At 38.7% G+C, this 13,351-nt stretch overlaps 1 protein-coding gene across 2 annotated transcripts in view; it reads right to left on the reverse strand.

Moving 5' to 3' along the window:
- Positions 1 to 2,788: 2,788 nt before the first annotated feature.
- ANP32B (acidic nuclear phosphoprotein 32 family member B) overlaps positions 2,789 to 13,351 on the reverse strand; it is a 34,863-nt gene continuing 24,300 nt past the window's right edge. The window contains exons 5-7 of one of the 2 annotated variants that reach the window (XR_011964360.1): positions 10,590 to 10,772; positions 9,005 to 9,080; positions 2,789 to 3,237 (exon numbers count right to left, since the gene is read on the reverse strand). Coding sequence is in view for 1 of the 2 variants with exons in the window: in XM_072596708.1 (XP_072452809.1) it covers positions 3,167 to 3,237; positions 9,005 to 9,080; positions 10,663 to 10,772 (257 nt within the window). In the remaining variant the exon portion in view is untranslated. The remainder of the gene's footprint in view (positions 3,238 to 9,004; positions 9,081 to 10,589; positions 10,773 to 13,351) is intronic. The other variant, XM_072596708.1, reaches the window with a different exon arrangement.

A 13,351-nucleotide genomic window follows, 5' to 3' on the forward strand; every position in this document is an offset into this window, starting at 1 on the left:
CACGCAGATTAGGGCATGAGACTATACCAGTGTTTCTGAAGTCTTCCTGTAACTTATGGGTAGAGGAGTAAATATGCATTTCCCACACTATGGGACTGTGCAACACGTTAAACAGGTTTTTTTTTTTTCAGCTCTCAATAGGGCAATTTCCTGGGGTTATGTGCTGGCTAGAATTCCAAGATGTCCATAATAAATTATAGCACATAGAGTCGGAAAAACTTTTAAAGGTCATGGATAAGTACCAAAGTTGAAGTTCAAGTCCATGTCATGTAACTCCAAATCCAGAGCTCTTTCAAATACATCATTCTATTTTTACATTTTAGGGGGTGGAATGATTTTTGTTAAAATGACCCCAAACCTAATCTAAATTCTTCATCTCCTGATGAAGGCTGTAATGATTTCTGAGTTATGATTCCAGAGGAACAAGGCAATGAAGAGCCAGAATAGATCTGAGACAGGAGGGAAACATCAGGACCAGGGTAAAACTCATTCCCACATCTTTTTAATCTCATCTACCTCTAACCCCTGGGAATCAGAAGTCATTTCTGTAGTCTCTGGGTCTTACGGTTCTGGTAAGAGATACAGAGAAGCCTGAGACAACAATCAATGGTGCTTAAGGGAAAGCTGGTGGGGCTGCAAGAAGGGCTAAGTTGAGTTGGACATAGCTATCACACGTGATGTATACCTCCATACACCACTGATCTTAGGGATAGACAGGCTCTTTCCTAAGGCCAAGACTGTCAAGGTAAGCAGAGTACAGTGCCTGGGAAGAAGGAAAAAAATAAATATCAGGTTCCATCAGAAAGCGGGAGAGAGCCAGACTCTGATGAAAGGAGGTGGAAGAGACTGGCTGACTGGGCAGCCCAATATATGGCTGTGTTTTGAATCCAAGATTTAGTGGCTTTTCCCAAATCAGTTGATTCTCACTGTAGCAGAAACCTCAAAACAGCACTTTGCAATTAATTCTTCAAGGATTTGATTTCCACAAGTCTAATAAAAGTTCTTATTGATAGCAAATGGGAATCCTAATATTTATAACCAATGAATGGAACCTGGTCAAATCAATTTTTCTGCTGAGAAAAGGAAAATTTACTAGAAATTGTCTCTGCTCAGTGACAATCAGTGGAAAAGTGGTTTATCAGAAAATTATTACAGAAGTCTTTTGGCAAGGTTTACTGAACGTAAAAATTGATAAAGACAATCATGACAACTTTTTTATAGGAAATGAGATTTGAAATCAACCAAGTAAGAACTGAAAGCCTGTCTTGAGGATTAAATCTGAGATGAGTACTTCAACCTAAAGCTGTTTAAGAGAGAATATGAATTTGTAGCTTATAGGACCAGGAAGAAAATTTCAAAAAGACTGAAGAGACTGATTTACAAAAGAATTCCTAGAGGTGAATATACTTAAAAACAGGTTCCTAATTTAGTCAGATTTCACAATGAAAGCCCTTAGTGCCAAATGGACCTTTAAGGAGCACTTAGGATAAATAGAGGAGTAAATCTTATATATGCCAGGGAGTTATGGAAGTCATGGGACTAAGTCAGCTGACAAACATGGAAGTAAGAACTTGTACTTTTACTTACATTTGACAAGTATAGTTGCATTAGTGAAGTATGTGAGGGTATTCCCTGAACTTTCTAAGAAGCAGAAGGAAGTCTCCTCAAAAGGAATGTCTTCTGATATCAAGTGATGTAAAAAAAATCATGTCACTGATTAATAAGGATGTAAGTCTAAAGATATAACATAAATATGGTCAATTTCATACATTAGGCTGGTCACACAAAGAGAAGGAAAGGGGAAAATTAATGCCTATTAACTCTGAAATAAAAATTCAACTTTAATACAGATTTCTGTTAACAAAAAGAGAAAAAAAATCAGCTCTACCTTTAGTGCCAAGGAAAAGAACTACATTTAATTACTGTTTTTAAAAACAGCGCTGTTTTTGGTATTGCCAGTACATGATCTTGTAAGTGTTCCTCATTTTATATTCAAAGGATAAGATTTTCATCCCCTTTCACCATTTCCATTTCAACTCACCCCATTTGCAATCACAAAAATCTCCAAACTTCAGATGCAACCAAAGAAACTGTTCACTAGTATAATAATGACTAAATCTTCCACTTACACAAGTAGGCAGTATTGTTAATCTGTTGACATTGCATTCATATACCTACTTCCATCTTCAAGAATAAGGAATGCCTTTCTTCTGGAATAGCTGAAATGACCTCTAGAAGTACCCTGCAGTTTTAGAAAAATGCTTTTTAAAAGTCTTTTACATTGTTGTCATCTGTTTCCCTAAAATAAACTATCAATTGAACAAACTATAAATATTTTAACCTTGGTAGAAGAACTATTGTTAGGCTTTTCTTTCTTAACTTAGCTATTACTGATGCCTAAAAACTTTGGCTTCATGTTCCCTAGGAACTTCAGCACTTTCAAATTCAGAACCACATAAAATCCTCCACACTGAGAGTAATGAAATATTCATGCCTCTCATTATCAATGCTTAACCGATTGATTTAAATGTGCAATGTGTAAACATATACACAAGTACATTTTGCAATTACCATCACTTCAGAAATAGAAATAATTCTCTTTACTATGTTTCAAATGAGCATATCTGAAGTCTGATTTTAAAAATGTAAACGTACAACTAGACTTTACCAAGTAGTAACGTTTATTTCACTGAAATTCTTAAAAATATTTATCTGTAGTTGTCACATAAAACATCCTAATGTAAAAAAATGAATGGTTTAAAAAAAAGAAAAGCATGAAAAACAGACCCAAAATGTTACGGTTTTATTTACAAAGCTTCTTTTGTTGTACAGAAAGTAAAAATGGTATTACAACCTTGGTGTAACTGGTAGCCATCGACAATCATGACTCACCTATCACAGCTGCTCTTCCTGCTAACAGCAATAGTCTTAGAGGAAAACCTAACAACTCTGCCTATTTTGTGGGGTTAATTCCCCAAATTTACTGGTAACTGGGATATCCAATGGGGACTGATTGGAGGAATGTAGAATGTCACAGGAACTACTCTTTGGCTCTTTGGATGTCCTGGGGGCTTGGATTATAGCTACCACTTCTTTTACAGCTACCAAATCAATAGGAGCAGTCCACACAATACTGAGCAGTTCTTTTTTCAGATAACCTGGGGTCTTAATCATCTCCTTCTCCTTCGTCATCTGTCTCTCTCTTCCTTTTTTCACCTTTTCCAGTCTCTTCATCCTCTGTACAATAAAGAAGACACATTGTGAGATCGCCAGATAGGAAATTTCCAAAGGGAACATACTTAAAGTTGTTATTAGCTAAACTTTTTCATGTAAGGTGACGACAACAGAAGAAGTTTTTTTGAGCCCTTCGGAGCATTTTTTTTTAATGATTACAAGAGCCATACGAGGTTCTTTTCTCTTTCTGCTAATTCTAACGATCTTACCAGTTATGAGGGAATGCTGTACACATGGCATATTTTAACATCAGCAATATATTTGATAAAATCTTCCGAGTGTATAATGAGAGGGTCTTCAGACTTACTGGTAGACTTATTAATTATGAGGCCTTCTGCTACAAGGTTGTTCTTGATGAAACAGGACTATTCTCCACAAAGTTGGTAAGTATTTTGGGGGGTTATGCAGAGGAGAAGGTTCCAATTCATTCCTTTTTATTGAGCAGGTCAGGAAGGCATAGGGGTAGGAAAAAGAAATTATCCCAGTCTCTCAATTCTATGTCAAAAACTCTGTGGAAGAATTCTCCAAAAGGCAGAAGGGTGGATATCCTTGGATTAGCAGCTCTAGTTGTCTGACCCTTAGCAGACTGCTGAGAAACCCGTCTTGAGAGGTACTAAGAAATTAATAAGGCCCTTTAAACTCACGGAAATGGATCTAATACTCACCTAGAGGAGAAAGGCCCTCAGCTCACAACAGGCTGGTCACAGATACTACCAACTATGCCTGAGGCAGATAGGAACCCTCTACAGATAAGATCTCTCATCCCCGGAGCTGATCAATAGTCCAGGTTCAGGGAGATGGAAGTAAAAAGGGACTACCCCTTCCCCCAGACCATGTGGTCAGATTTTTTTTGTCTTCAAAAAGCAGTGAGTATTACTCACATCTGTTAAACCTCAGCAAACAGGGTGTCAGGGCCATCAATCACATCCAAGATCGTAGAGGGGAAGAACAAGCTGAACCACTGACCGATGCCAAGGCACATCATGGCCAGAACCATTGTGACTGAGAATAAAGCGTGTACTAGATGTGGGTTTATAAGGGAAAGGCCCACCTACCATGATTCTATAAAAGCTGCAGTTGAGAAGTCTCGCTAAAGAGTATTGGAGCATGGAATCTGGGGTTCTGCTACTTATTCTGGGAGATACCATGGACAAATCACTTCAACTTGCTAGGCTACACAATGAGGGGATTTAGACTGAGTAATCGCTAACGTCCTTTTCAGCTACAGGTCCTATGATCCTTAGAAAAAAGACTAGTGTTATCAGTTTCCAGAAATTGGAGCTGTGGAAGACATGAAAGGGCATGTGGAGAAGAGTGAGGCTAAGAACGTCAGACCAGGGTTTCTATGTCTGGTGGGTGTTTGTGCCTCTGGTCCAGAAGGGGACAGGGCACAGGGACACAATCTCTCTATGAGGTCACCCCAGGGGCCTCTCCTGATCAAGAGCAGGAACATTTCCAGTATGCCCTGAACTGGGCCAGACTACACTACAGAGGCTGAATTCTGGGCACCACAATTTTAACAAAGTGGTATCCTTCTAGGTGGGCAGTCAAAGTGCTGAAAATCCTTATGTTAATATGAAAACATGTTGGAAGAATGGGAATGTTGAACATGGAGAAAACGCTAAAGGATACGTAGCCTTATGTATATTTATGTATATTTTAACACTGATACTATTTTCCAAATATTTTAAGGACTGTTCTGTAGGAGACATAGGTTTGTCATTCTCCGTCACAGTGCTGCAGCTTAAACCCAGGGACGCCAAAAACGGTTGCAGTTTCATGGTGTGTTGTGGTGGAACCATCAGAAAGAATTCAGTCACACCATCTCTAATCTAAGTATAAACATTTACTGAAAGTGACACCTCTCATGGAGCGGGCTAAGTTCCAAGGGGACCCAGCACCTTCAGAGAAAGCAAGATGGATTTGTATAGGGTAAAGATGCAATTGCATAACAGAAATTATGAATGTTAAAAAGGCAGGAAAGGTTTGCTAAGAGATTAGGTAACAGGGGAGTGGGTCCCGGCCACAGTGGAACTGTGCATGTGATTACCCGCAATGCATACAGAGAAACCCATTTAAGGGTGTGTGTATAATTACCGCGCAGGTGCCTGCTCTACATCCTGGTGGTGGTGTCTTCTGATTGGCTGGTTACTGTGGTCCTGTCTAAGGCTAGATGGATGTAGTTGTGGTTGAGTGCATGGACACACCTGCTGCTTCTGTAGGAAATATGAGGAATGGGTCTGGGGGCAGGGCCTAGGCAGAGGCAGTGACTGGGTTCCCATGCCTACTGTTTCTGTGAGAACTATGAGTTCATGGACACACTTACTGTTCTAGTGAGCAGTGGGTCTGCTGTTCACTGGGACCTATAAAGAAGTTAGAATATTGGGGCTGGGGGTAGCTTTATTAGGACTCCATCAACAGGACAGAGTTAGGACCAACAGGTGGAAGTTACATGGGGGAAGCATGCAGTATTTGCCTACTAGGATTGCTGAGATGATCAAAGGAGATATTGTACATAAAATGCTTTTCAAACATGAGTATCTTGCTTTCATTACTATAAGAATCACATGCTGGCTCCATACAATTATATATGTAAGGTGCTCTGCAAACTGCAAAGCACCATGGAAAGTAAATCTTTATTTTATGTTAAAAATTAAAACTTCCCAATAATTAAATGAATTATGTTGTGTCCTGAGTTTCCTATTATTGGACATATTTAAGTAGAAACTGTACGATCAAGCACAGGTGAGACAATGTGCCAGGCAAGAAAAGACCAAGCACATTCTTGCTGAGCTCTAGTTCTCCTGCCCTGGCTTTTCACCTAGCAGTTCTAGTTCCTAAGTTTTATCTTGAGAACCCTTGTATCATCTGGCTGTCTTAGCTTAGATGTGGACAAGCCCTTTTCCCCTTTATCTTAGCCCATCTCTAGGGGAAACTGAAAGAAGAATATTATTCTATCATATCATCTGTCAAAGAAAATTTGGAAGCAACTCCTTGAATGAATGAAAAGCTGGACAAGATGATACCTAACGACCTTTCCAGCTCTATGATTTTCACTCTTACTCAATCAATGCCAACTTCCACCCTGGTGGAAATAATGGTTTTGTCGGATGGATGAAAAGGAGGAAGGAGAGGGCATAAGCTCAGCAAGATAACTAACATTTACAGAGTGCTTTAAGGTTTGCAAAACACTTTATAAATACCATTCTGTTTGATCTCACAACAACACTATAAGTGCTATCTATATTTTATAGATGAGGAAACTAAGCCTGGAGGGCATGTGCCTTGTCAGAGTCACACAGCTATTAAGTATCTGAGGCAGCACTTGAACTCAGGTCCCCTGACAAGTCCAATTACCACCCACTCTGCTACTGAGCTGCCTCAGTATTTTCTGGTTATTGTTTTTTATACCCACACTACCCATCTCAGAAGGAATATTTAGGATTTCTGTAAGGCCTGATAAAATACCACAGCAAACTTCCTGTGTTAAAGGAAATTAACTTTAATAATCCTGCAAAAAAAGCTTTACCCTAATTTGTAAATGCTCATCTAGAAATTATATAATCAAATCTTTTTGTATCTTTACAATAAGCCAACTGTAAATGACTGGCAAAGGAAAGCTTTCTTCCTCTAGATTAAAAGCCTTTCAGTTTGACCTAATTTCCTTTCTAGTTATGCAGGGGGAAATGAGACAATGCCAGATTTTTTCCTTTCATTATGCCTACAGGAAACTGAAGTCCATTACCTCTGAGGTACAGACTGACAATCCAAGAGCTCAGACAACAGGCAGTAACTAAACAGCTGAGACTGCAAAGAGGGCCTCCAGGTGCAGTAGAGAAAACACTGAAATTGGAATCAAGAGACACCTGGCTTCAGACTCTGATTGCAAAGCTGACTGTTCAACTTTGAGAGAATGTACCACGTACCACCCACCTCACAGGACTGTGGTGAACAAGTGCTCTGTGACCCTTCAGGTGCCACAGGAATGTGGAATACCACTGTTGTTGCTGCTGCTACTACTTCTAGGGCAGAAAGGGGTCTGATTTTATAGGAAGGAAGAAAATATTTATTAGGTGCCAGCTCTGTGCCAGGATCTTTACAAATGTTTTCTCATTTGATCTTCACAATAACCCTGAGAGAGAGGTGATATTATTATCCCCATTTTACAGCTGAGGAAACTGAGTCAATCAAAGGGTATGTGATTTGTCCAGACTCAGATAGCTAAGGATATGTCTGAGACTGATCCAAACTCAGGTCTTCCTGATTCCAGTATCTTTCTCTCTACTGGGCCAACTCCTGCCTCTAACATCCTGGCATACTTTTTTCACTGTATGAATATGATTTGATAGACTAAGGGACAGGAATATTTTGTTTTCCTCTCAGGCACAGTTATGGTTTTAATATACTGAATAATATCTTCTCAACCTTAGTCTACTTTCTTCTTAGAAGCCACTGGGATCTCCTCTTCCCTCCAGTCTTACTGAGAGCATCACTCTCTCATTCTCAGAAGCAAGCTGCCCCTCCCATCCAACTACCTGCATGCTTAGGCCCACAATCCCCTTCTCAATGGTTATGGTTCCATAACCTTAACCTTCCTACCCCTTGGCTGCAGGGTGGACAAAGTCACTCACATTGCTTTAATGAATAAGAAATTACAAACTACAATTCTCCCAGTAAGATGGTGGACTACTTGGCCTTACCATCTCTCCTGCTACTGAACTCTATGGACCTCCTGACCTTATTCTAGATACCTGGATGCTGAATTCTACAGTTATCCCAAGGACCAACAGGCCTTTCTATTAGCCCCTCAACTGAACCCTTCCATATATGTCCATATATGAGCTTCTCGAGAACAGGAGATGGCATACTTTTGTATTTGTATATCCAGCACTTAGCATAGCGCTGGGCATACAGTATGTACTTAATAATAAATACTTTTTCATTTAAGAAGACTACATGCCTTATAAAAGCAGCATTGTACAGTAGAAAGGATTTGGAGTTGGAAGATGTAGGTTTAAATTCTGGTCTGCTACTTATTAGCTGTGTGACTTCTCTGGATTTCAGTTTCCTCATCTTAAAATGAGGGCCAAAGAGATGAAAGGAAAATGACGTATACATACAAAAATATTTATAACAGAATTGGAAACCAAGGGGCTGTCTGTCAACTGGGGAATGGTGAAACAAGTTGTGCCATACGATTGTGATAGAAAACTACTGTGCTGTAAGAAACAAGGAGGTGGATGGTTTCAGAAGAACCTGGGAAGACTTCTATAAACTGACGCAAAGTGAAGCGAGCAGAACCAGAGGAATGTTCTACACAGTAACAGCAATATTACAATCAGCTGTGAAAGACTTAGTAATTCTGATCAATACAATGAACCACCAAAAACTCCAAAGGACTCATTTTGTAAAATACTATCCACCTCCGACTAGAGAACTGATGGACTCAAGAGGGCAAAATTGAAGTATATTTTTTATTTATTTTCCTTGCTGTTTATTCCAGAATATGGCTAATAGAGAAATATGTTTTACATGACTTTATATGTATAATAGGTTTTTCTCAATGGGTTGGGGGGAAGGTGGAGGGTGGGAGGGAATTTAGAACTGAAAACAAAAATTAAAAATAAATAAATAGCTTAAAACCACAAAAAATAAATTAATTAAATGAGAGGGTTTGGTCTAGATGACCTCCAAAGTCCTTTCCAGCTCTAAATCTATGATCCTATAAAGGCAAATATTCCTGAAAATACAATGAATAATTTAGGCATACCTTCATCTTCATCATCCTCATCCTCATCTTCGTCATCATCATCATCAACTTCTCCATCATGTCCAAATTCTTCTTCCTACAGAAGAAGACATAAATCCTACAATATTATGGAAATATCTTGATACTATTTTCCTTTTTTTAAAAGGAAAAAAGCAAGATGCTGAAATGCATATTACAGAACCTCACTATATTTTTGAATGACCTAAAATCATACTATTATACAAATTTACTTTTCAATAAACTCTGTTTGAAAAACATGTTTAAATTAGTTAACTATTATAGGCTATTGTTCCAGAGCATAAAAATTTCATGATCTTAAATCTGATAATATTTAAGGAAACAGTTCCTTTTAAAATCCCACTTATATGAGACTTCAATAAATAGGGAGTTTTATTACAAATTTTATATACAGAGAATAGAACCATGAGGCAGGAGCGGCCCTATTAATTTTGTACTATATTGTGCTAATTACAGTTTAGTAGAAAGGAAATGACTTGTTGCTAATATGGGAGTTGTTCTCAAATTAGATGGGTCCATTTATTTGTTAAAGCGAAGAACAAAATTTGTGAAAAGCTAGAGGAATAAAAGGCAGGAAAGAATAAGTACGTGTTTGGAATATTTTGATTTTGACATATTCAAACAAGTTACTGATGATGAAAAATGGGATACAAATGAAAGGACACAGACATGGCTTATAACAACTTCATAGGAAAGTTCAACAGGAGTAAACCAGTTGCACTATCAAAGAGATGAAAGGGGCCTAAAACTTGCTTTAGTCAGAAAACATTTGACTTATTTTTCCAAGTGGGGATATATGGCAGCCAAAGGCAACACTGTTTTAGAAGATTTTATGGAGATGTAATATAAAAGTGAAATTTATACTGTCTCAATGTAGTGTACAGTTGTATGCATGTAATTTGCATATGTGTAATGTGACATACATTTTATGAATAATATGAACTCACAGAAAAGAAAGAAGATGTTGAAAGGTAAGATCAATTTAAAGGAAGTTTAGGAAGAGACCTATCTAGCCATCATCTCAAAGGCATTTAAGGGCACTGTACACAGAGGGAAAGCTGAGGTAAGCTTATAGGAGGACATGGACAGAGTTACACAGAGTGGCACAGAAAACATGGAATTTTTCCAGAGAAAATTCGTTTCCCCCCTTTTCCTTCTCACAAACATCACCAATATACAAAAACAGAAGTCTAGGTTTGATAAAAACTATTTCTGAATAGGTATAAAGCATAGAGTAAAGCAGATTTGGTTTTACCAAGTCAGCTAAATGCAAAGTCGTCTCTCTCCAGACTTGAGACCATTTAACGAACCCTTCAGTAGAGTAAGAATGAGGTATCTGAGCCTGCCAAGCAGTCTAGGTCAACGATCCTCAAGTCTCCCAGGCTGCCACCGCCTCGTCACCCTCTGAGTTTGTGCCCTTCTTCCCACTCACCATCAGGGCAAATCCTTCCTCCGCTCTGTCTAGCTCAAATAAACATTGGCTGGACTTAAAAATAAATGTGAATAGCTAAATGTTCTATTCATGACATTTAACGCCAGCAATCCTTCACATGTTGGTCGTTCTCACCACTGTCAGGAACGTAGCAGGGGGCAAAATAGGAACATGAAGGCTGGCTTGGGAACACTTCCATGACACAGACCTCTCCACTGACATCATATTCATGATCCTCTCCTTCTACATCATCCTCTTCATCATCATCTTCTTCATAAATTTCATCTTCATAAAATTCATCTTCATCATCTTCTTCATCTGGAAATACAGAGTTACATCTGCTTAGTTTAATATTTTAAGTGCCCCTCAACTATACAATGCAAAGTCCTACAGAATCTGGCACCAGCATACCTCTCCAGATTTATTTTACATCACTCACCACCTTCATGCACTCTATGGTCCAGTCAAAACCAGCTTACCTGTTGTCCTTCCATGTGACACTGCAACTCACATCTGTACATGTACATGTTCCACCTTCCTTCTTGGAATCCCTGGTTTCCTTCAAAGCAACCTACTACGTAAGACCTTTTCCTGATTCCAACACTATATTTGGCCCTCTTCTGAAATAACTTTTTGTGTCTATATACGTACACACACATACGTGTATTAACTACTAATTACATATTTTTCTCAATAGACTCTTGAGGGTAGCTGCCGTCTCGTTTTTGATTTAGTGCCTGGCATATGGTAGGTGCTTAATAAATGTAGTTGACTGCATATATTTTGCAAAAATCCACGTCAAGAGCCTTGGATGAGATGATAAAGTCTAAGGAAGAAGTAATTCAATTTGAAGGCACACAGTCCAAATCAGAGGTACACATACACTGTTGTAAAGGTGGCAATCAAAGTCGGAGGGTGGTTAATCCGTCATCACAGGGTGACTCAAGTCAAAGCATTGAAGGCATCCCAAAAAATGCTTTGAGGTTTCTGGGATACAGCAGAACAAGCAGCATTACTGTTTGCTATACAGCCCCCAGCACCATCAACTTTGACATATATGGCATATTCTGTCAACCTGACAGAAGATGTGTTCCATGCTAGCATGGAAGTGCATGAGCATCATAACACAGTTTAGGAAAATGTAATACATCATGTGAATGAGGATCAAAACAGAAGAAAAACTAAGGTATGGCCCTTTCCCCACGGTATCACAGTCAGGAAGCATTTATTCAGCACCTACTACATGTGAGGCACTGTGCTAAGCACATGGGACTGCAAGAAGAAGAAGTATGAGGACGTAAGTCATCAGAGCCAAGACAATGTGTAATACAACAACAATGCAAACAGAAAGAATAACCACATGTACAAAGAAGGTCAAAGTTTAGCGCTTCAGAATGATGAAGAATAAGCAAGCCTCAAAATAAGAGAGAGGAGAAGAAACCCCACCCCACCCCACCGAGGTGGGAGGTTCACAAGTGTTGTACATCAGACATCATTTCACACTCTGTCAATGTACTCATCAGTTCGTTATACTGATTTTTTCTCTTCTTTAACAATATTAGTTGTTACATGGGCCTGTTATAAGCTCTCTGTTATACAGATTGTTATATGGACTCTCTGAGGGGCTGGGGTAAACATATTAGGGAAACTATGGTAATGTAAAAAATACAAGATAATAAAACCTTTTTTAAAAAGCAATTTGAAAAGATAGGAGTGACATCAAGTGTAAATGAAGTATTCCATTTTTTTCACCATTTCAGGGATTTGTACCTGTGAAATCAGTCACTCCAGCTCCTGCAACATATAATTTCACATCTAATAGTCTTTGAGAAGAATATAGAACTGAAAAATACCCCATTTGGTTACACGGATGTTGATTTGCACATGACAATCTGGAGGCAACATCAGATTCCCTAAAAACCAAGCCTAAGCACAATCTCTTACATGAGATCTTTCCTGATTCTTCCCCCTAACATGACAGTATCCTCCCAAACTTATCCTGTTTTCGCTTTATAGAAATACTTTTATGTGTACATGTTGTTTCCAATACTAAAATGTACTCCTTGAGGGCAGGGCCTATTTCATTTTTATCTCTGTATTCCCATGATCTAGTACAGATACTGGCACAGTGTACAGTAAATGCTTAATAAATGCTTGAGGGACAGATTTCTGAGTCATGAGAATAGCAAGACAGAGGACTAGACAAAAAGTTCCGCAAGTAACCAGGAGAAAGACATTTAGGTACAAAAGTAAGGAAATTCCAATAATGCAAAACTATTCTGCACTCACCAGAAAATGTAGGTGGGAATGGAATACTGCGTTCCAGAGAGCAATGGAACTTAGGATAATGTGTCATCTATTCTGCAAATGTGAACTTAGCCATAAATGAAAATAGATGGAAATTTTCAACAACAAAGGGTGTTTGAAACATTTTTAGAAAGAAAAACAGAACTGATGAGATGATATTTCCGGAACAGCTCAAATAACAGAAATAGAGGAGGAGCACATAAATACATCAGCCAAGGACAGCAATGGTGACAGCAGGGCAAGAAACTTCTTTCTATGTGACAGAAAAGGAAAATAACAAAATGCTGGAGGTGCCACAGAAAAATAAGCGCACTAATGCACTGCTGCTAGAGCGAGTTCACAAACCAATATTATATAAATGTATATGCTCTGAATTATTAGCATCCAAGTTCATATGAGAAACATTATCTGAGCTACAAGAGGCAGTGAGTGACACAGAAGTGACAGGAGACTTCAACATCACTCTTTTAATTTTGGATGAGTCTAAGAAAGACAAACAAAAGAGACAAAATGGAAATGAACAAAACTGCTGGAGAAACTAGAGATGAAAGACTTATGGCACCTCCTAAATGGGACGGCAAGGGCAGTTA

The sequence above is a fragment of the Notamacropus eugenii genome, chromosome 3 (genome assembly GCF_028372415.1).
Source record: "Notamacropus eugenii isolate mMacEug1 chromosome 3, mMacEug1.pri_v2, whole genome shotgun sequence".
Taxonomy (NCBI): domain Eukaryota; kingdom Metazoa; phylum Chordata; class Mammalia; order Diprotodontia; family Macropodidae; genus Notamacropus; species Notamacropus eugenii.